Below are 22178 nucleotides of genomic sequence, written 5' to 3' on the forward strand. Positions count from 1 at the left end.
ATTATGGCGGCAGGTTTTAGTGGTAAATTTGAATTGTCCCATGTCCGAATCTGCCCCACTCTACCCCACTGATTTTTCAAAACCTGTTTTTTTCTCAGGCGTTATTCTTTAAATCTCTTTCCTGCTAATGGTATTGAATCGCCTAGTTTGTCCTTAAATTATTGTTTAAGTGGATATTTCACTACAAATCGACCCTCTTTATCTCTTACCGTGTTTTTTTTTTTTAAATAGTCTTCACAATATCGTTCTACTTCTGATAAGATATCTTCTTTTCTGAATTCCTCTATTCGCCAAAATTTCGTTAACGAATCATGTAAATCTTTATTCATAATTCGTGTCGCGAGACTAAATACCGTTTGCTTTACAGTATTATTTAAACATAAGTTTCCTGAAATTATCCACCCTAGGTGGGTATCCTGTGGAACGGACATATTTTGTCCTAATTTAATGGGTTCTTCTTTCAGTAAATCAAAATATACTTCCTCATCTAATAGCAAATTTATTTGTTTTGGAACGTTAAATTGATCGTCTGGTAATTCAATTTTCTCACGGGAAACTTATTTTTGTATTATCGAATTCTATTTGCTGTAATTTACCGGTAATTTTTGGTAAAACTAAAAATGTTAAGCCTGTTTCAAATTTTCCAATTCGTGATTTTATTTTTGTGTGGACTTTTTTTGATATTTTTGTTTCCATCTGATTGATTTCTCCTAAATTAGTAAATATATTTTGATAATTTAAGTTTAATTTATCGCATAATAATTTACTTATCAAGTTGCATTAACTCCCTGAGTCAAGCAGAACATTACATTTATGCCAGTGTCCGCGTGTATCTTTTATTGCAATTGCAGTCGAAAGCAATATTTGGTTTGTATGTGAATTTGAATGCAATACCGCATATAGCAATCGAAGATTCAGTATACATGTCGTTTTGTTTTTTCAGGATAGTATTCTCATCATAAACACTTACATCTCACTGTGTTTTATTATCGATTTGCCGCGATTAAAGTCGTACCGCTTCCGAAATGTCGGAAGAACGATTCTTTGACGATTGAAGTGCCGCCTCATCGCACAGCTCTAAATTTTGTGAAACATTGTTGTCTTTGTCAGCACCACGTGCAAAAATATTTATTTCAGTGTGCAATGCCGTGTTATGTCTACCTTTGCATTTTTTACAACTTCCAGCCTTACAATCCTGTTTAAAATGGCCTGATCTCTAAACAGTTACTACATAATTTTTTCTGTCGTATTGAGTCATACTTTTCAGCTATAGATAGATTAGTAAAGTTTGGACAATAGTAAATGAAATGATTTCCGTTTATATCGGACACTTATTACATACTTGTTTGTTTACCGACAGCGATGAATATTGGATTCTCGTGTTTGTGTCTTTGTACCATCATTATGACTGTAATTTGCTTTACCAACGTTAGTAGTAAGTGGACTACTTGAGGACAAAAGGGGACGAAACGTAGTATGTATTTCTTATGGCGGGATATTTCCTTCCCCACTCCTATTCAGTCGACAGCCGTTGTGTCCTCGCTTCCTATTGGTTGATGTCGCCGTGAAGCCCTGCCCCCTTCACAGCCACCACTTTCGCGTCATTCTTCGCCTGACCGTCGTAGAGGTAAGATCGGAGCAGTCAGTAGTGTAGTCGAGTACGAGTGCGAGAGTACGACCGACGGACCGACCGACCGACTGACCTACAATTCTAACGCACTCGCCCCCCCCCTCCCCCTCTCTCTTCCTCTCCCTCTCACCCTCTCCCCCCCTCTCTCTCTCTCTCTCTCCATCATACACAAATTAATGTTCGAAAATCAGAATCTCCAAGGAACTGTGTCATGTTAAAGGTGTCCTTCAAACTTTCGTTTCTTGTGGTCCATCCTAAACGCCTTCGAAAGCTACTATAATTTGGGGCATTTTACATCAAGCAGACAACCAAAAAAAAATGAAGTGATTTTTTTTTATATTCTGGTCAGTTATACTTCTAGTAGACGAGGATGTGTACACTCAGTTTTTTTTTGTATGATGCTTTATTGCTGAGTTATGAGCGTTTAAAGATTTTCTAAGAATAAAGTCATGGATTTTTGGATGCTTCTTATCTGTATCAATTAATTCGTAAAAAAAACTAAAAAGTATTTTTATAGTAAAAGAAAATTAATTAAAAACAATTATTTTATTAAATAACTACAAAAGCTTAAAATTGAAGCAGGCGACTTCTCTAATCGAGAGACTAATAAGAAGTGACAATTTTATTATTACATATTAGAAAGATGCAATACTAATACTAAAAATGCATAATCAGTAAAATACGCTCTCATGGTAACATCTCACGCTCGTCGGTTGTATATAGGTTCAAGGGCATAACTCCTCCCTCCTTAGTGACAGAATCGTCCTCGATTCTCATATTACGACAACGGTGAATTCTGATCTTCGATGACGTCTTCTTTGGCTACTGATTTATTTTTTATAGATCAACATAATTTGTACTTTGCAATTATGAAAAATATTATAACAGTTAAAATAACAAACAACATAAATATTGAAACATGCGTTAAATTGACAACTGGATGGACTTTAGAATTCGGCAGTAACTGAACAGCCTCATTTTTTAACTCTTGAACATCATTTAAATGCCTTTGTTTTAAAAAAACCGTTTTAGTTATGTTTAAATCTAATTGTTCCATTTTAGGAATTTCTACACTAAAGTTTACAAACGTATTTTCAAATATTTGGTTTTCAATAATAATTTTACATTCATCGTCAGAGCGTATAATAACACTCTTATGAACGTTAAAATGTTTAACTTTGCTTCCACACATCTCGGTTACCGTAATTTCATTTTTACTCACTGCTAGTACAACATTATTATCTAATTGTATAACGTATAATTATTAATCACTTGACCAAAGGAACACAAACTTAAATTATTTAAACAACACCCGTCATTCATAGGTTTGTTTCGGCACAACACAATATTTTTGATAGTTCGGCATTTTTCGTTGGTCCAAAAATTTTGAGGTCCAGCTAGGTAATATTGCGCTGGGGGTAGTAGCGTTTGGTCATTTGCATTAGGGATAGGATATATTTTATGGTACGTATATGGCAAAGGATTGAGAATAGGAATGTATAATACGTACGTGATTGTATCTTCCACAAATAAAACTCTAAATTTGGAAAATTCAATTACTTCGAATAAATAGTCAGAATTAATCATAATTAATTCATTATTCTTGTAAATCTCTGTTAAATGATTAGTTATCTCTAAAAACTCTGATGTTGTCAAAAGTTCCAAGTTTGTAATTTCATTGAATGCTAAGGAGATGGTTCTTTCTGATACAAATAGGAAATTTAATAGTTTTTGACTTAAGTACATATTATATTCAATGGCTGCTTGAATGTTTATATTATTTTTGATTTTATCTAGGTGATAAAGAGAAGTATCGAGATTCGTTTGTATTTCTTTCAAATCATTGGCATATCTGTAGTATCTCTTTTGTTTTTCGTTGAGACACTAATGTATGATTTGGTTTTGATAAAAGAACAAGTGTCCTAAGCGCAAGGACTTTTTAGAAAAAAGAAAACTTTGTAAAATTTATAATACTCAGTTTGGTTTCTCTGCAAAGCAAAAGTTTTTTATTACATATTATTGTAGTATCTCTTTTGTTTTTCGTTGAGACACTAATGTATAATTTGATTTTGACAAAAGAACAAGTGTCCTAAGCGCAAGGACTTTTTAGAAAAAAGAAAACTTTGTAAAATTTAAAAATATGTAATGAAAATGAATAAGTTGCTATTTACAATACTAACGCCTTCACCAAGTGCCCGCTCAACAGCCTCTGTCCTTTTTTCGACTACCTGGGTACTTGGTTCGACCGATTTCACCTTACAGAAAACAACTTAAAAACTACCCTTGGCATCTAGCAAAATAAAACATCTGGTTTGACTTTACAACTTAACCTACTTGAATTTTCTTAGAATTACCGACACACACACACACACACATATATACAACTGCTCAATATTTCTACCCTAACTTCTTAATAATATCTTATGTTACTACATTATTTACACTATTTACAATAATTACAAAGTTACCTGTAAAACAAAAGAAATAACAATGGAAGTTTATTATTATCACTCCTTTGTATTACTTAATTAACACTCTTAATACTCAAAAATCTATTTATTAATTCACTGATGTAATGTGCATCTCTTTCTTGGTTATTCTGCATACTGATTTTTCTCTTGACGTATTATTCTGCAAACCTCAAAATCTGCTAGTAATCTTATATGTTGTTTTATCTAGCGGGCATTAATTAAAGGGCGCGCGCAATACATGGAGCACGGCAAAAAAAATGATGAAGAAAGTACTTTCTTTACATCTCCCCCTCCCACCGTGAAAATTCTTATGGGAATTTTTATTATCTACTGTTTATTCTGGTATTAATTTTGTTATATGGAATAATCCTGTCTCTTCTTTTCTTTTTCCAGTTTTAATTTTAATTATTGTATTTAATATTTTCTCTGTTATTTCGAATGGTCCAATTCTAAGTTCATCTAATTTTTTCCTATTTAATCTATTTCCGTTTTCAATGTATACTAAATCCCCTGTATTGAATTCATTTTCTTTTCTGTTTTTGTCAAATAATTTTTTATTATATTCATGTGATTTTATAGTGTTATCTAGAGCTAGTTTTCTATCTTTTTTCCAATCTTCTGCATTTTTATGTTCTCTTAGTTCTTCAGGTNCTTGTTCGAAAAATGGAATAATTTCTTTTCTCCTGTTTTCATTATATTGTTGATAAACTGTTTTATCTAAATCAACCTCGTATAAATGCAAATTATCGTAAGGTCCATACAAAAGATCAAGCGGAGTATAACCAGTAGAGGTATGTATTGATTGATTATAAATTAAAATTGCACTAATCATTAAATTTTGTGGGGTTTCATAGGGATTTTCCAAAGATAATGTTCTGATCTTTTCTAAGATGGTAGAATGGAAGCGTTCAATGGGTGAATTTGAAGTACTATTGTCAACTGTAGTAATATGTAATTCGATTTTAAAAACCGAGCAATATTCTTTTAAAATATAATTTGTGAATTCATTACCTGAATCTGCAACAATTTTTCTGGGATGGTTGTGGTGTGAAAAGTAATGTCTCAATTTATTCATTATGGTAATACAAGTTACATCGGGTACATAATAAGCCTGGGCATATTTTGTAAACAAATCGATTATGGTAAGAAATTTATTAGAGTTAAATTGAAAAATGTCGATGTGAATAATTTCGAACGGACGTTTAGCTAACAAAGGTCCTGAAAAAGCAATTTTGTGGGGATGACTTTCGTATTTTGCTTGTAGGCAAGTCTCACATTCGTTTATTATTTTGTTTATAAGTTCCTTCATTTTTGGCCAATAAAATTGTCTTTTTAGATGTTTGTATGATTCTTCTATTCCGTTGTGATTTAATCGATGGTAGTTATTAATAATTTCGTGTTGTTTTTCACTTTGGACTATGTCTTTAGCGTACAAATTACTTTTAACAAATTTCATTTCATTGCTCTTAAAAACGTCTGCAATCAATTTAGAAAAAATGATTTCCAGTTCTTTGTCTTTAAAGAAAACACCATATAACGTTTTTGGTACTACTACCTCTTTTATTGCTTTTAGTATATCGTGTTTTTCATTCCCTTTGGACAATGTCTTTAGCGTACAAATTACTTTTAACAAATTTCATTTCATTACTCTTAAAAACGTCTGCAATCAATTTAGAAAAAATGATTTCCAGTTCTTTGTCTTTAAAGAAAACACCATATAACGTTTTTGGTACTACTACCTCTTTTATTGCTTTTAGTATATCGTGTTTTTCATTCCCTTGTCTAATACATATTTCATAGGTATATTTTTGAAATGGCCGCGTAAGCTTAATTTCGTAGCATGGATTAAAACTAAAAATTAATCGATGTAGAAATTCATTAACCGGTTTTTCAGAAATTGGTACTGAACAAATAGGGTCTTCGGCCGCAGTATGCTGCGTTTCTCCTCCGTCATTTTCTAAGATATCGTCTAAATCGGTCGGGTCTAAAACATCTTCGATATCGACATTGGGTAAAATTGAGAGTAGATCGGTATCATCTGTCGCGATTTCCCGCATGTTAATTTCCACTCTGGACAAAGCATCAACGTTAGAATTTTCTTTACCCTTTTTGTACTTGACCTCATAGTCGAATTCTTCTAATTTTAATTTCCACTTAACAAGACGTGAATTGGGTTCTTTGAGTTTGAAAAGCCAACGTAAAGGTTCATGATCGGTTTCAATTAAAAATTTCTTTCCATAAATATAAGGTCGAAAATGTTTTGTCGCGTCTATTATTGCCAAAAGTTCTCGTTCAATAGTCGAGTAGTTACGCTCAGCAGAATTGAGTGTCCGGGAATAGTATGCTATTGGTTTGTCTTTTTGGGATAAAATAGCGCCCATGGCGTAATTACTGGCGTCAGTGGTAACTGTAAATTGTTTTGTGAAGTCAGGATATTGAAGTATAGGAGCGTTGGTTAGAAGTTCTTTACACTTATGAAATGATTCGGTATAGTTCGGATTATTAACATCTATGACAGTTCCTTTTTTTAAACAATTGTTAAACGGCTGTACAATTTTGGCAAAGTTTTTGATAAAGCGTCGATAGTAACTTGCTAGTCCTAAAAAGCTTTTAATTTCTTTAGTTGTTTTCGGTAATGGGTAACGTTGGACGGCCTTAATTTTTTCCGGGTTCGGTTTTATACCTTGAGGTGTTACAACATGACCCAAGAATGCAACTTCCTTTCTTAAAAATTCTGATTTATTAAGTTGAACTTTTAAATTGAACTGTTTTAATTTTTCAAAAATCAATTTTATGTGAATGAGATGGTCCTGCAAAGATTTAGAAAAGATGAGTATGTCATCCATGTACACAAAACAGAATTTATAGAGGTATTCTTTAAAAATGTTGTCCATAACTCTTTGGAACGTCGAAGGTGCATTTTTGAGGCCAAAAGGCATTCTTAAGTATTCATAGTGTCCGTTGTTCACACTAAACGCGGTTTTCTCAATCGATTTCTCTTCTACTTCAACCTGATGGAAACCTTGTGCCAAATCTAATGTACTAAAATAAACACATCTGCCTAAATTATCCAAAATTTCGTCAATTCTTGGAAGAGGGTATTTATCCTCGATCGTTTTATCATTCAACTTACGGTAGTCTATAACTAACCTCCATTTTTTTCTACCTGACGCGTCCAGTTTCTTTGGAACGATCCAAACCGGTGACGAGTATGGCGAAATAGATGGCCTAATAATTTTGTTATCCAATAACTTCTGTATTTGACGTTGTATTTCTTCTTTTAGGTGATAAGGATATCGATAAGATCTACTATAGACCGGAGTTTCATCAATAGTCCTAATATTGTGTTTAACAGCATTCGTAAAAGATAAATCGCAGTTTTCATTAAAGAAAATACTTTCATATTTCGCACACAGTTCCATAACTTTAATTCGTTCTTCTTCATTTAAGTGGTTAATTCTTATCGAATTTAGAAGATCAGGGTCCGAATGCCGAATAAAAGGTTGACGCACTTCTACATTAAAGACTGGCTGAACATTAATAGGATGATTGAAATTAATTTCGCACGTTCTTTCTTCCTCAAAAGGTAATAAGCAAAATCCATTTTCTGCAAAAGCTATCGATTCGGGAATTCGTATGTGTTGGTCCAATTCCGTTTCAGGTATTAAAATTTCTCCTTCGTGGATATTAACGGGTACTTTAATCGTTTTACTAATTTTTTGGGTAAACGGCCTAAAATTGTGATTATTTATATATTCTAAGAAAGGTATCTTTACATTACCTATTTGCAATACTTTATTAGAATAATCAATTTTCGCACCTAACTTATAGAAATCCTCGCTACCTAAAAGTGCATCGAATTGATTGTGCCACTTAACTACATGGCTGGTCGGGAAAATTTTCTGTCCCTGTTTCCGCATTTTCTACGTAGTCGTCATTGTTATGAGGCTGTTGTTCAAAATCTGAGGGATTGTGATACTAATCCTCTGATTCACAAAGCGTTTGCTCTGAATCCTCAATATTATGTAATTGTTCCGCAATAAAATTTCTAGGTTGAGTATTTGTATTTGCAAAATAATTTTGAGACTTTGGTTGTGTAAATCTAGTCGATGTAGACATTGGTGTGGGTTTATATTCTTGCTTTTTCCCGAAAACTTGAGAATTAGTCGGATAATGCATTTGTACTGGTCGTGACTGTACATTAACTGATTGTTGTGGGAATAGTTGCCGTGATTGAAACTGAGATCAAAAAGGTACAATGGGTCCCAGCCGTTGAATATTCTGAGAGAAATTCAGCTGTGGTTTGTAATTAAATTGAGGTCTTTGATTTTGAACAGGTGGGATTTTCTTAGCAAACAAGGGAGCCTTTTGCCGGTTTCATAAAGTTCATAAAACTAACTTGTCTATTATTATCATATTTTCGCAATTAATTTAAGCAACATTCTATTGTTAACGGATTTATATTAAATAAATGGGAACAATACGGTTCTAACAAACCTGTTTTAAACGTATTTAAAGCTTGTTAAATCCTGATATCAACGTTCGGATTTCTCAAATTAACATATTCTAGTAACGTTTGTAGTTTTTGTCTGATACGTTCATAATAGTTTTCATAGCTTTCATTTGATAACTGAAAGCATGTAACTAAATCGTTAAGTAAAAGGTCCTCATTTCGCGGATCACCAAAACGAGTTATTAAAACATCTTTTACTTGAGTCCACGTTTCAGCAGAAGATATAATGTTTCTCTCGCATCACCTACGATCTTTGATTTAATTTGTTCGAAAAGTAACTTATTTAAAAGACAGTTAACGTCGGTTTTATTTTCAAAAAACGAAATAAACCGTTCCGACTGTTTAATAAAATAGGCTAAGTTTTTGGAACCACCTGAATATTCAGGAATCATATCGTTAGCTAAATTTAATTCTAATTGTGAGGGCTGAGCCATTTTAATATTTTGTTTAACTGAAGTAAATGTAGTATTACTTAAACCAAGTAGTTTTCGTTTCAATGCCCCTAAAGTTTCTAAATCAGAATCACTATCTGAACTTGTAGAATTGATAGGAGTTCTATCTCTATACATTTAACATACGTATTAAAGGGATGCAATGGAATTACTTAAAAAGGAATGCAAAGACTTACAGGCTAGCTGATAAAAACATCCTTGTAGTCTCCTCCAACAGGCGGGGTCGATGTCCAAGTTTGTCTATCAAATTCGGCAGGGGAAATCCTCTCGATTGAAGATTATCCTTGTAACAACAGGCACAAGCAACGCTATGATCACTATTGATATTCACGTAACACTTTATGCTCGACGTTTTCGTATCCGCAACAAAGAGTTGAAACTCACGACTTTTCGAATAATTCGCTATGAATTATTCTGTAGTTAAAGTCTCTGCGGATCCTGTTCGCAGCGCCAATTATCTTTTCAATTAATGAAAAGTTATTTTTAAAAACAATTATTTCATTAAGTAACTATAAAAGCTTAAAATTGAAGCAGGCGACTTCTCTAATCGAGAGACTAATAAGAAGTGACAATTTTATTATTACATATTAGAAAGATGCAACACTAATACTAAAAATGCATAATCAGTAAAATACGCTCTCATGGTAACATCTCACGCTCGTCGGTTGTATATAGGTTCAAGGACATAACTAGAAATTGAAGTTTTTTATTTTTTTGTCGAATTCTAAATTTGAAATTGATATTTGAGTAACTTCGACACTTTTTTTTTTATTTTTTTTTACTTTAATTAAAGCTTTAAATGTACTAATTCTTCACAAAAAAAACTAAAACGTGATCGTCAATAGTTTAAGACTTAGAGCACATAGAGTACATACACGCAATCGGGTTTATTCGCTAAAATGCTAAAATACTATATTAATATTTTATTCCTTCATTCTAACATGCAAAAATGTAAAAATTAACGATTTCTTTCATTCTTTCCAAAAAAATTAAAACGTGATCGCCAGTAGTTAGACATTTTATTTATTGCGATTGAAACAGTATTAACAAAAATAGAGATTCATTTTGTAATTTTTGCAATTTTACTATTTGTACTAGCACTAATTCTCTTTACACATAAACCCTCGTTGGTTGGAAGAAAAGCATGCAGTTGTTTAGTTCTTGGAACGGTGATAGCGGAAGCGAAACGGACTCGTGGAAAATCTCACTCTTGTTGAATACTTTTCTTCGAGCAGTAGTAAATAGAAGTCTCAGTCAATGTTGACTTGGCCCATTCACATAACCTTATAGGTGTAGTAGACTGTAAACCTGCATGGGTTGCCAAACGTTTCCATGAGCGGTGACATGGAAGTGTAACTGTGCGCCTTTCTTAAAATCTTGTTTATAGTAAAATAGGTTCACAAAATTGAACCTATTCTTAAAATGTTGGGGAGCCCCATCTGTGATGTATTTTATGACAGAAACCGCAATTCTGTGCTCATCAAGGTGCTGGTGCAGTATTTTTTGAAAAGCGTAGAATGTGGCAGTATCATGCTTTAAATCATCCGAAATCATGATGATGGTTCCATATTTAATGTCATCTCCATCTTTATAATAATAAACAGATGTCAAAAGCGTAGCTTGATCATTATTCCAATGAAATAATTGGGCAGCATCTTGTACTACAAAACTATAATTTTCGGCAAAATCACATTGAACGAGAATTTCGCCTTCAGAGATGGTTTCCTTTAAAGTTCTGAAATAAAGCGTTTGTTGTTCAGTGATATATGCATGCGGCTTCAAAATGTTCAAAGCGTTAGACAAACAAATTCATCAGTAGAAAGCACTTGGGTGGCTATCGTGAAGCGATCTGTACTTTCCCATTTTTCAAACTGAATATTGGTCACTTGATTTTCATCAAATACAATTTTTAAATGATCACGTATTCCGTTAAAACTAGAGCAGGAAGAGCAACTCTCATTTGCAGATTTTACTGTCGTAGACATTAAATGACATTTCGGCGTTGGATTGACACACATCATTATTTGTAGGCACAGCTTATAGGATGAAAGATGCATGGTAGTTCCAGATGTTAGATTAGCCATGTTTCCTCCTCTCAACATTAATTTAACATTCTGGTGATACATACATACACATACCATGTGTTCCAGAGTCTCCAGCAAAGACGCATTGTTTGGGCCTTAATGTAAAAAACTTTGTTAAGCCAACTTTTACGTTCGGATATTCTATTTTGAACTTTTGATAAAGTTCATCTATATTGCACATCAGAAGTTGTTTTTGTACATGCGTTCTTTTTCCATCTTCTAATTTAATGGAGACAAAATCTTTTTTTGCCTGGCATCACTCGATTGATATCTTCGCGAAGATAATAATTTTTTACCAAGCTTTCAGTTTCCGCAGGTAATTTTTTCGACCATCGCGAGGATTCGGTGAAGTCAAGATGTCAAACTGTTCTATCAGTTGCTTTGTTTTTTTTTCTTGACGTCGGGATGTTCCGAATTCTTGAACCAGTTTATTTTCACTCCAGGACTTCGGTGCAATAGTGAGTATCATAGTCTTGATGGATGTGGAAGTGGAGGGATTATTAAACTTTTCTTTGAGCTGATTCAAAATTTCTTCGTTTTCCATTGATGCGTCTGTCTGCGTTGCAATGTATTGGTACTTGTCTTCCGGAAAGAAAGCTTCATCTTCGGTAGTTTGTGAATAATCAGTTGATGTCTGACTTGATTGTGACTGTCAGCCGTTTCCTGCAAGACTCACACACATAAACCTCATGCGAAATTGTCCACTTTTCACTTTTAGATATTTTTCTAATTTTCACACGTTTTTTATGACGAGTTAAGAGGAACGGATTAAAACACCGATCACCATAGGGAGCCATAGTAAAACAATTAGGAAATAGTAACGCGTCCAGTTGATGAGCAGTCAAAGTTTCAAGTAAAAATAACGGATTTTTACACATTACCGAGATAGTTCGGCGTCATATAGCTGTATCTGTCTAGCAATTAACAACAATTAGTATTGCAATTGCTAGTGACACTTTTTATAGCTACTAGATGGCGTTACTGGTGTGTTTCACCGTTGTATCATAGTTTTTGAAACTACCATTTTGTATGAACTTGTCATTATTATAACAAATGCGTATATTTATAATATTTATTATCTAAAATTTTATCTAAAAAAATTGTTTATTTATATATTTTTGCATGTTAGAATGAAGGAATAAAATATTAATAGCGTAGTATTTTAGCGTGCCAGCGAATAAACCCGATTGCTTAGAAAGTGCTCACAGCTATGTGTATGTACTTTATGTGCTGTAAGTCTTAAACTATTGGTGATCACGTTTTAATTTTTTTTTTGTGAAGAATTAGTACATTTAAAGCGTTAATTCAAGTTAAAAAAAAATAAAAAAAAAGTGCTGAAGTTACTCAAATATCGATTTGTAATTTTCACTTCCGCTTACTATACATTGAAAAATCAAATTTAGAATTCGACAAAAAAATTAAAAGCTTCAACTATTTTACTATAAGAAACAATACTTTTTAGTTTTTTACCAATTAATTGATACAGATAATAAGCATCCAAAAATTCATGACTTCATTCTTAGTAAATTTTGAAACGCTCATAATTCAGCAATAAAGCATCATACGAAAAAAAAATTGGGTGTACATATCCTCGTCAACTAGAAGTATAACTGACCAGAGTATAAACAAAATTCACGACTTCATTTCTTTTTGGTTGTCCGCTTGACGTATAATGCCCCATTTTATGAAAATGTCCGATTATTTACGATAATTGTGGATAATTTGCGATGATTTACTAAAATTTACGCTGAATAACCTTAATTTGCATTGATTAAACGTAAGTTACGTTAATAACGTACTATGATTTACGATAATTTACGAAGATTTACAATAATTGACGATAAATAACTTACGATGATTCGCGATAATTTATGACAACTTACGATGATTTACGATAAATAATTTAATACGATTTACTATGATTTACGATAAATAATTTACGATCAGTTACTATGATTTATGATAATTCACGATGATTTTCGTTAATTTACGATGATTTACTATGGTTACCGATAATTTAAGATGATCTACTATGGTTGATTTACGCTAATTGATAATGATTTACGATAAATAACTTAAGTGATTTACGATAATTTATGATGATTTACGCTTACTTACGATGATTTACGATGAGCTACTATGGTTAACGATATTTTACGTTGGTTTACGATAATTAACTACGACTTACAATGGTATACAATAAATAATTTACGATTAGTAACTATGGTTTACGATAATTTTCGATGATTTAGGATAATTTCCACTAATTTACGATGATTTACCGTAATGACAATTATAAAAAAATATTTTTTAATCTTCCTTTATATTATTTACGGCTATATGATATGTTATTGGTAAATATTAAACAATAAAAACTTTACAAATCATTGTCTGCACATTTTTTGCAAATAAAACTGGCAATTTTTTCATGCGTACATTTTCCACATACATACCTTTTACACTTGTCACAAATATTTATTATTTTGTTATTGTGACAATGTCGTACTTGATAAAATCTGCGTTGTTTAGGGTCACAGTCTACCTTATTATTGTTAGGGAAGATTGCATTTGATGTTTGTGGGTTTTCAGGTTCTTTATATCTTGCATTTCTATATTCGGCGGAAAGCTGTTCTGTTAATTGAAACAAGAACTTTTTTCTCTCTATTTGTATTCCTGTTGTTTCTTTATACAAAATCCAGGCATTTATAGCAGCCAGATCTAAAACATTGAAAAATATTTGTAGGGGCCACCTACGAGAACTGTATATTTTCTGGCCATTTGATTAGACATATCAACTCCATATTTTGTACTATTATAAAATTTTACGGATTCCATTTTTTTTATCACTTTTATCAATTTTTATAAATTTATGTTTCGAACTAAGAAGACACTCTTTTATTTGGTTTACTTTTATATATTGTAAGAACACAATTCTTTGATTTAGGTAGTAGAGTGGAAAAACGAGGCATGCTATCTTTTTTTTGTTTGGCTGCTTGAGGTAGTTCTTTTTTGTTTCTTCTAATAGTTCCAACTAGAGTTTTTATACAATAATTTTGTAGTTAATGACAAGCTAGTGAAAAAGTTATCGGTCGTAATATTTCTTCCACATCTTGTATATGGCTCTATAAGTTTCAGAAGAACATATTCACTCAGAAGCGTTGACGGTGGTCGTTGTTCATCTCTCCCTAAGTAAGGAAAACCATTCAAAACATATTTGTTGTCAACATCTGATGCAAGCCAAAATTTAATGCCAAATTTATTGAGTTTGTTGGGTATGTAACCTAGCTCTTGTAGGAAATAATTGCTCGTCGACTGTTATATTTTGCCCTGGTTTATAGCAAGCCTGACTGTTATCAATGAACTTATTCCATATTTCCGAAATCAAGGCAAATTTATCTGTTCGTAGACGCTTACTTCTTTCGGTCCTTTTGTCAAAACGAATAAATCGTAAGATTTGCTTGAATTTTTCTCTTGCCATAGTTTTTTTGAAAAATTCGGGTCCCCACTTTGCTGACCATAAATAGCTCAATTTCAAATTATTCTTTGTAAAGCTCTTCGAGCATGTAAAATCCCTATAAATGCACGTATTTCCGGTAATGATGTTGTCCAGTCTTTCTTCATAATTCGGCGACCTTCTTCTTCAGTGCACTTTTTTTATATGTTTCATCATATGGTTATCTATTATCAACCAAAATTCTCTAATAACATCATCTGCCATAATATTTTTTTTTGCGTAGCCTGTTGGTCCTTTCACATCCTTAAAAATAAAAGTAGATGGTAATCTTCCAGGAATACCACTATCGTGAAATCTTGTCCACTGAGCTGTCACGATCTCCTGAAAACTGTTTTCTGTTTCTCCATCGGAGTCTTAAATGATTTGCATTTGACACCTTTTTCTGGACATATTGAATACATTTTCTTTTTCATCATCAGTGCTCAACTCTTCACTGCTATATTTACTTTCAGATGATTCACTTTGTTTGTGAACCGTTCCCTCTTCTGTAGATGCTAGTTCAGAGTCAGTTCTATCTGATTCTATATTTGAACATTCTTCACTTATGTTAGTTAATTTTTTCAATAATTCTTTTCTATTCGACATTTTCATGAATTTAGGTATAAATAATATATTGAACTTGTTATAAAAAATAATGCATAGATATAAAGCTGAGAAGTACTACTTACTGTGTACCTGCAATTTATCTAATNTACATGAATTAGAATGTCGTTTATTGTTAAAGTTTTCTTTATATTTTGAATGGCTTGATAAATTGATGTGCTATAGTGTCAATTTGTGAAAAAAAAAATGGTAATGCTGCTGGATTTTGAAAAAGCTGTTTCAACTTAACCCTATACTTTTTCTTCACGGGTTTACGAACTGTCTTTTTTTTGGATTTGAGATAGTCTTTTTTCCCCGGGTATAACTCATATCAGTTAGGTACTTGTACTGATGTAGAACTGCATGATTCAGTTTTTCGAAATCAGAACCTACCACTTTACATACAAGTGCTATTGTTTATGTAATTTTTTTAACTTTTATTTTATTTTACTGCATGTGTTACATACATAATAATAATATAAAAAATATCAGTTAGGTACTTGCACTGATGCCGACTGAAGAGCTGCAAGATGCGGCTTTTCCAGCTCAGAACCTACCACTTCAGGTACAAGCGTTTTATTATTTATGTAATTTCTTTAACTTTTATTTTATTTTTTCCATGTTTTAATAATTAAAAAAAACAGTTAGGTACTCGTACTGATGTCGGCCGATGAGCTACATGATCCAGCTTTTCCAGCTCAGAACCTACCACTTTACGTACAAGCGTTTTATTATTTATGTTCTGGCTATCTTCAGGACCATTTTCCTTCTTCGGATAGTTGACGAAGTGACGATGATTTACGATTACCGATTGACTATGAGGTACGATAATTTACGACAATTTACTACGATTCGCGATGACATAGATCACCGATTTTGATTTAGGATGAGTTACGGTAATTTACTATGATTTACGTTTATTTACGATGATTTACCTTAATTAACTATAAGTTATGATAAATAACTTACTATAATTTACGGTAATTTACGACAACTTACGATGATTTACCTTAAACAATTTACGATGATTTATAATTTATAATAGAATAATTTTCTAACAGGCTCACATGAAATGTACCCCTAACAATAGACACACACAATTATGAATTATTGAAAATTTTCCATAATGTTCCATGGTAAAGAAAATAACCTGTTGAAGCCAATTTTTTTTATTATTAATAGATATAACAATCATACTTATATACAAATGTACCCTTACCAATCATACCTGAAATGTACCCTTGACAATAGACACATACAATAATAATAAAAGAAATGTTACTTTTACACATTGGGCTAATTTCTTTTCCTATTATTGTATGTGCCTATTTTGAAGGGTATACTTTAAGTATGATTGTTAAGGGTACATTTGTATATAAGTATGATTGTAATCTCTGTTAATAAAAAAATTGTCTTCAACAGGTTGTTCTTTTCTTTACATTTTGCAATAATTTATAATTGTGTGTGTTTATTGAGTACATTTCAAGTAAGATTGTTGGAAAATTGTTTATCGTAAATCATCGTAAATTATTTAATGTAAATTATCGTAAGTTGTCATAAATCATCGTGAATTATCCTGAGTTATCCATCATGACTTATGGTTAATTAAGTTAAATCATGTTGATTTTTCTGGTAGAGACACCCTTTATTGCGATCGCTACTGCGGTTGTTACATGTGCACGGTACATCACAAATCCCGCCCTTGCTATCTTTATTCATGATATAACAGCAGTGTTCGGCCATCTCAACGAATTTTTCACAATTTTTACATACTGTGAAATCGCACTTATGCGGCCGTTGACGATCGCAAAGTCTATTGCAAGATAAACATTTATAAATTGCTGCACAAACAACGGAGTGTTTATCTTTGCAAGCATCATTGAAACAATATCTATTACAATCATTACAGTAGATTTTATTTCGGGTTGCTGAATCGTGAGACGGTTGTTTACACAGTGTGCAGACAGGTATCTCTTTGCATGTGTGCATGCCTTTATTATTGTAACAAGTGTCACACATATTACAATAATAAACACGACCGTAAAACCCGGTCATACTACTAATTACATCGTAATGGTTTTTGTTTTTATATAGATACAGTGTGATTGGATTTTCGGGTCCGGAATAAATAACGCTGTTAAAATTTTCGGCACACACGATTTTAATTTGTACATCTAGAAAATCTTCCAATTGTCGAAAAGTGTTTGTGTGGTACGTTAGAGCGGTTACAACGGCCCTAGCGCCACACAAGTTATCATCATTGTTTATTCGGACAATGCGACGTTTTGTATGACGGTTCTGTTTCAAATCTAGCATGTTCGTTCGTCCGGTGCCACGTGGTATCTTAAAAACTTGTATGTCAAACTTCGTAGCTAAAATATCCACCTCTTCGATCGACGTCACAATATTTTCGATTTGGTCTAATATATTAGTGGCTGAAATATTAATATCTGTAGCCGTAGAGATGGGATGCTTGAAACCCTCATTGTTAGCGATTATTCGCATTTTATCACCGGAAGATTAGCCGACTTCTGTTTTTAATAGTACTATGGTTTCGTCTATTAATTTCTTCAGGGAACCTTTTTCATAGTTTATTAATCCCACGCCAACCTTCGCTCCATCATTATTAAACTGTAATTGATACCTTAATAGGTGACTGCTAAACTTCCGTACATACACCTTTGATAGTTCTTTTAAATTCCAAGAAGCCATCTGGTTGCTGCTTGTCATTATTGTTATTTTTATTTTATTGATAACTGTCAGAAGACCACCTCACTGATAAGTAAACTGATTCTGACGTGCAGAGATATACATACTCTTTCGAGATGGAGGAGTGAGGGAAAGCTAGGTGACCAGAATCTTTCTAGAATATTTAGAATGACGTCATTTTGATTTTTTTCTAGAATAATTAGAATGAATCATCAATGCACGACAGGTTATCACCTGTAATGAAGGAGGAACAAGGTCATTTCGATTTATTTTTCCTAGAAGAAATGAATGATGCAATAAAACTACTTATACGTACACACGTATACAAAAGATAGGGGAATTTAATGACTATAATTTGTCAGAAATTAAATAAACTTAGAATAACTATTGTTCACTGCAGAAATCGTTGATACAGGTACTATATAGTTCTTGTTTTCGAATAATAATCCTCTAATTATCCTACCTTCTTCATACAAAACGACAGTAACAGATTATTTCCGAATTGTTTACTTACTTTTAATGTCGCATTCCTTTAATATAAGTAATAAATTAGCGAATTGTAAGGGTTGAAATTAAACTAAACAGTTCAAGGTTCAAAACGAATAACACTGTATATTTTTCATAGTCCATACATCGACTTTTTATATATAACCTTTCATCGTCATGTCTTAGCATATAATAATCCAGTTTGTCATCCTGTTACAATTTCATCCACATCGCTCNATCAAACTACTTCATGTAAGGGTTGAAATTAAACTAAACAGTTCAAGGTTCAAAACGAATAACACTATATATTTTTCATGGTCCATACATCGACTTTTTATATACAACCTTTCATCGTCACGTCTTAGCATATAATAATCCAGTTTGTCATCCTGTTACAATTTCATCCACACCGCTCGTGTTGACCTTCCTAAGGCGCCTTTCCTGATAACATAACCCAAACATCGGCTCTCGATCGGCTACCAGGAAAAGCCCCTTTCTTGTACCTCTTACATTCGGCCATCCTATTTTATCAAGCTGTCCTCAGATTGATAGTTCTGAACCCCACCATAGTGTGGTTCAACATCATCTTCCGGTTGGCTTTGACAACTATCGTTATCTATGAAACAAAATTAAATTAAAAAAGTAAAAACTTCATAAGAATAGTAGTTGGACTCATTCAACACTTTCACTTTATAAGTAGCCCTTGGCACTTGGCAACCATTGTCGCCTTAACATACGTGACCTTATGTCGCAGTAGCCCTCGCTACAAAGAAGTCATAGTAGCCATCGCTACTAGACAATCATTGTGCTCTAGATTAAGTGATCTCATATGTCACAGTAGTCATCGCTACAGAGCAAACATTAGATCATTCCTTTGAGTAATTTTGTTAGCCATTGCTGCGTTTTCATGACATCCCTTTGTCACGTTTTGTTTTACTATCATCCTTATACACATGCGTACATATGTATTTTCATTCATTCTTTAGCGATTTTGTGTCGTTTCAACATTAGCTAGCTAGCCTTGCAGGGTACACATACATTGATATTGACCACTTTGGTCAATGACATATTTGCTACCTATTCTTTTGATGAATCCTAACAATGTTTGGCCCTTGCCAGTAATATTGTGACCATATGTCACTCTCATAGCCTTTTTTGTTTTCATTTGCACACGGCCATATTTCACAATCATACATACATAATTAGTGTGCGTTTTCATAATGTCATCCTTAAAATTGTTCATATTTCATTCATTTGTACTTTCACTTTAGCGTATCACAGACATACTCTCATTCATCCTGAAAATTATTACTATTATTATTATTGTTTTTTTTTTTTTTTGAAGAGGACATGTGCCTTTTAACTTAGTAAAATGGTGGCCCTATGTCATCTTCTCACCTCTTAGGAGTATCCAAGGTTTCATTTGGCCGACGGTTACAACTGTTCGTGACCGTTTCATGCCTTCCCGAAGGTCCTCTACCTCATACCTGTCATTATACAAAACCCTTGTGATTTTGAATGGTCCCCTAAACGATGGTGCGAGTTTTTGACTACTACCTGTAGCTTGTATGCTTGTTTTTAGTATCATTACTATTTCACCTTTAGTATATTGTTTTGCTTTTTTACGGGTTTTATCAAATCGCTTCTTTTGAACATTTTGATCTCTAACGATCCGTTTACTCACATTTTCTCTTACTTGTTGTAAATCTAGTCGCTCTACCTCATTTTGCACAACGCTAAGAATTTTCGCTTCTGCGATGTTTCGCCCTTTGTATCCCGCCAGAACTTCTAAATGTGAAACACCTATGGTTTTATTTTCTGTAGAGTTCAGAATACCTTGAATTGGCTTAACAAGTGTGTCCCATTTGGACTCTTTCATGCCTGCAGCCATTACTGCTAGGGTATTTAGCACAACCCGGTTTGCACGCTCACACTGGCCATTTGCCCGAGGCGTGGCTACCGCATTTAGAGTGTGATGAATACCATATTTATTACAAAACGATTCAAACTTTTTGGACGTATAGGCCGAACCTCTATCTCTTATTATACGTCGTGGGGTCCCGAAAATATAAAATAAACTGAGTAATGTGTTAATCACGTGTTTTGTTTTCGTATCTTTCACTGCTTCAAGAATTGTAAATTTTGTGAATCCGTCTATAATGGTCAAAATATAACTGTTTGCTTTCGAACTTTTCTCAAATGGCCCCAAATGATCGATATGAAGTGTATCGAAAGGTACTGGCACCTTCTCGATTGAATACACTTGACCTTCCTTTTTACCAGAAGGATGTTTATAATACATACAAGATAGACATGATTGTACATATTTCTTTACAAAGCCGCGCATTTTGGGGAACCAATAGTTTTCGGCGATTCTTTTAAGTGTCTTTTCAAATCCTAAATGACCAGAGTCATCATGGCATAACCTGCATATTTGCCACTTGCATCCTTTTGGCACTAGTCAAACATTTTCTCCATCAGGGAGTCTTTTATAAATTTTGTCATTTTTTAACAAAAAGTTGTCAAAATATTGTTTAGTGTTTCGATTTCGCGTACCCTCACTAAGTATAGTTTTGATTTTAGCTATGGTGTCGTCTTGTGATTGGGCCGCAATAATCCAATCTGCTTCGGTTAAATCAATAACATTTATGTATTCTTCGATGGGGTTACGGCTAAGATCATCGACGTGGCTCATTTTAGTACCCGCTCGATGTTCCACATCGAACGTATACTCTTGGACTTGTAACCACCATCGACATATTCGAGACAGTAAGTCCTTCTTAACAAAAATTGCACGTAATGCACTGCAGTCGGTGACTATTTTGAATTGGATACCAAGTAGGTAAACCCTAAAATGTTGTAAAGATAATACGACCGCCATGGTTTCTAATTCATACGAATGATGTAGTTTTTGTTCGGGGTGGTTTGCTTATTAAAATAAGCGACTACTTTTATCCCTATGTCATGTTTCTGTACTAGCATACCGGCTACTCCTATTGAACTCGCGTCCGTGTGTAGTTCGGTTGGTAGTTTAGGGTCAAATACTGCTAAAATAGGTTTTGATGATAAAGTGGTTTTAATGTTTTGAACGGCTGCTTTTTGCTCTTCGCCCCAGGACCATTTGGTATCCTTTTTAAGTAACCGTGTTAATGGTTTCACTTAGTGCGCATAATTTTAGATAAACTTCCGAAAATAACCAGACAATCCTAAAAATTGTCTTACTTGCTTTATATTTTGAGGATCTGACACCTCCATCACAGCTTTTACCTTTACTGATCCCGGACGTACACCCTCGCTACTAATTTCTCTCCCCAAGTACTCAATTTTTCTTTTAAAGAATGTGCATTTACTCAATTGTAGAGTTAAGTCGTTTTCTTTTAGTACTTCTAAAACTTTATGCAGCCTATCCAAACCTTCCTCAAAAGTAACCGACGGTATGATATCATCAATATAAGGAAAGGCGATAGTATATTTTAAGTCACCTAGTATATCGTTTATTAATCGTTGATAAACCGCCGGCGCGTTGCACAACCCGAATGGCATTCGTACAAATTCTAGATGCGCATCGGGTGTTACGAACGCGGTTTTCTTAATGGACTCTTCAGCCATTGGGACTTGGTAGTAACCTGAAGCCATATCTAACCCAGTAAAGAAAATGTTTCCTCCTAGTCTGTCTATCTGGTCCTCTATAAGAGGCAAAGGGTACTTATCTTTCACGGTAATCGCATTAAGTTTTC

General features: G+C 33.4%; 1 protein-coding gene across 2 annotated transcripts in view; it reads right to left on the bottom strand.

Annotated features, from left to right (window-relative positions):
• LOC108736854 overlaps positions 1-22178 on the bottom strand; it is a 59388-nt gene that overhangs the window by 20891 nt on the left and 16319 nt on the right. Inside the window, exon 2 of one of the 2 annotated variants that reach the window (XM_018469441.2) lies at positions 18811-19057. The exons of the other annotated variant lie outside the window; for it this stretch is intronic. Within the exon in view, the coding sequence (XP_018324943.1) occupies positions 18963-19057 (95 nt within the window). The 3' untranslated portion in view covers positions 18811-18962. Of the gene's footprint in view, positions 1-18810; positions 19058-22178 lie in introns of those variants that run through there. 2 annotated transcript variants of the gene reach the window in all.

This window comes from Agrilus planipennis, unplaced genomic scaffold, assembly GCF_000699045.2.
Source record: "Agrilus planipennis isolate EAB-ADULT unplaced genomic scaffold, Apla_2.0 scaffold4, whole genome shotgun sequence".
Lineage (NCBI taxonomy): Eukaryota > Metazoa > Arthropoda > Insecta > Coleoptera > Buprestidae > Agrilus > Agrilus planipennis.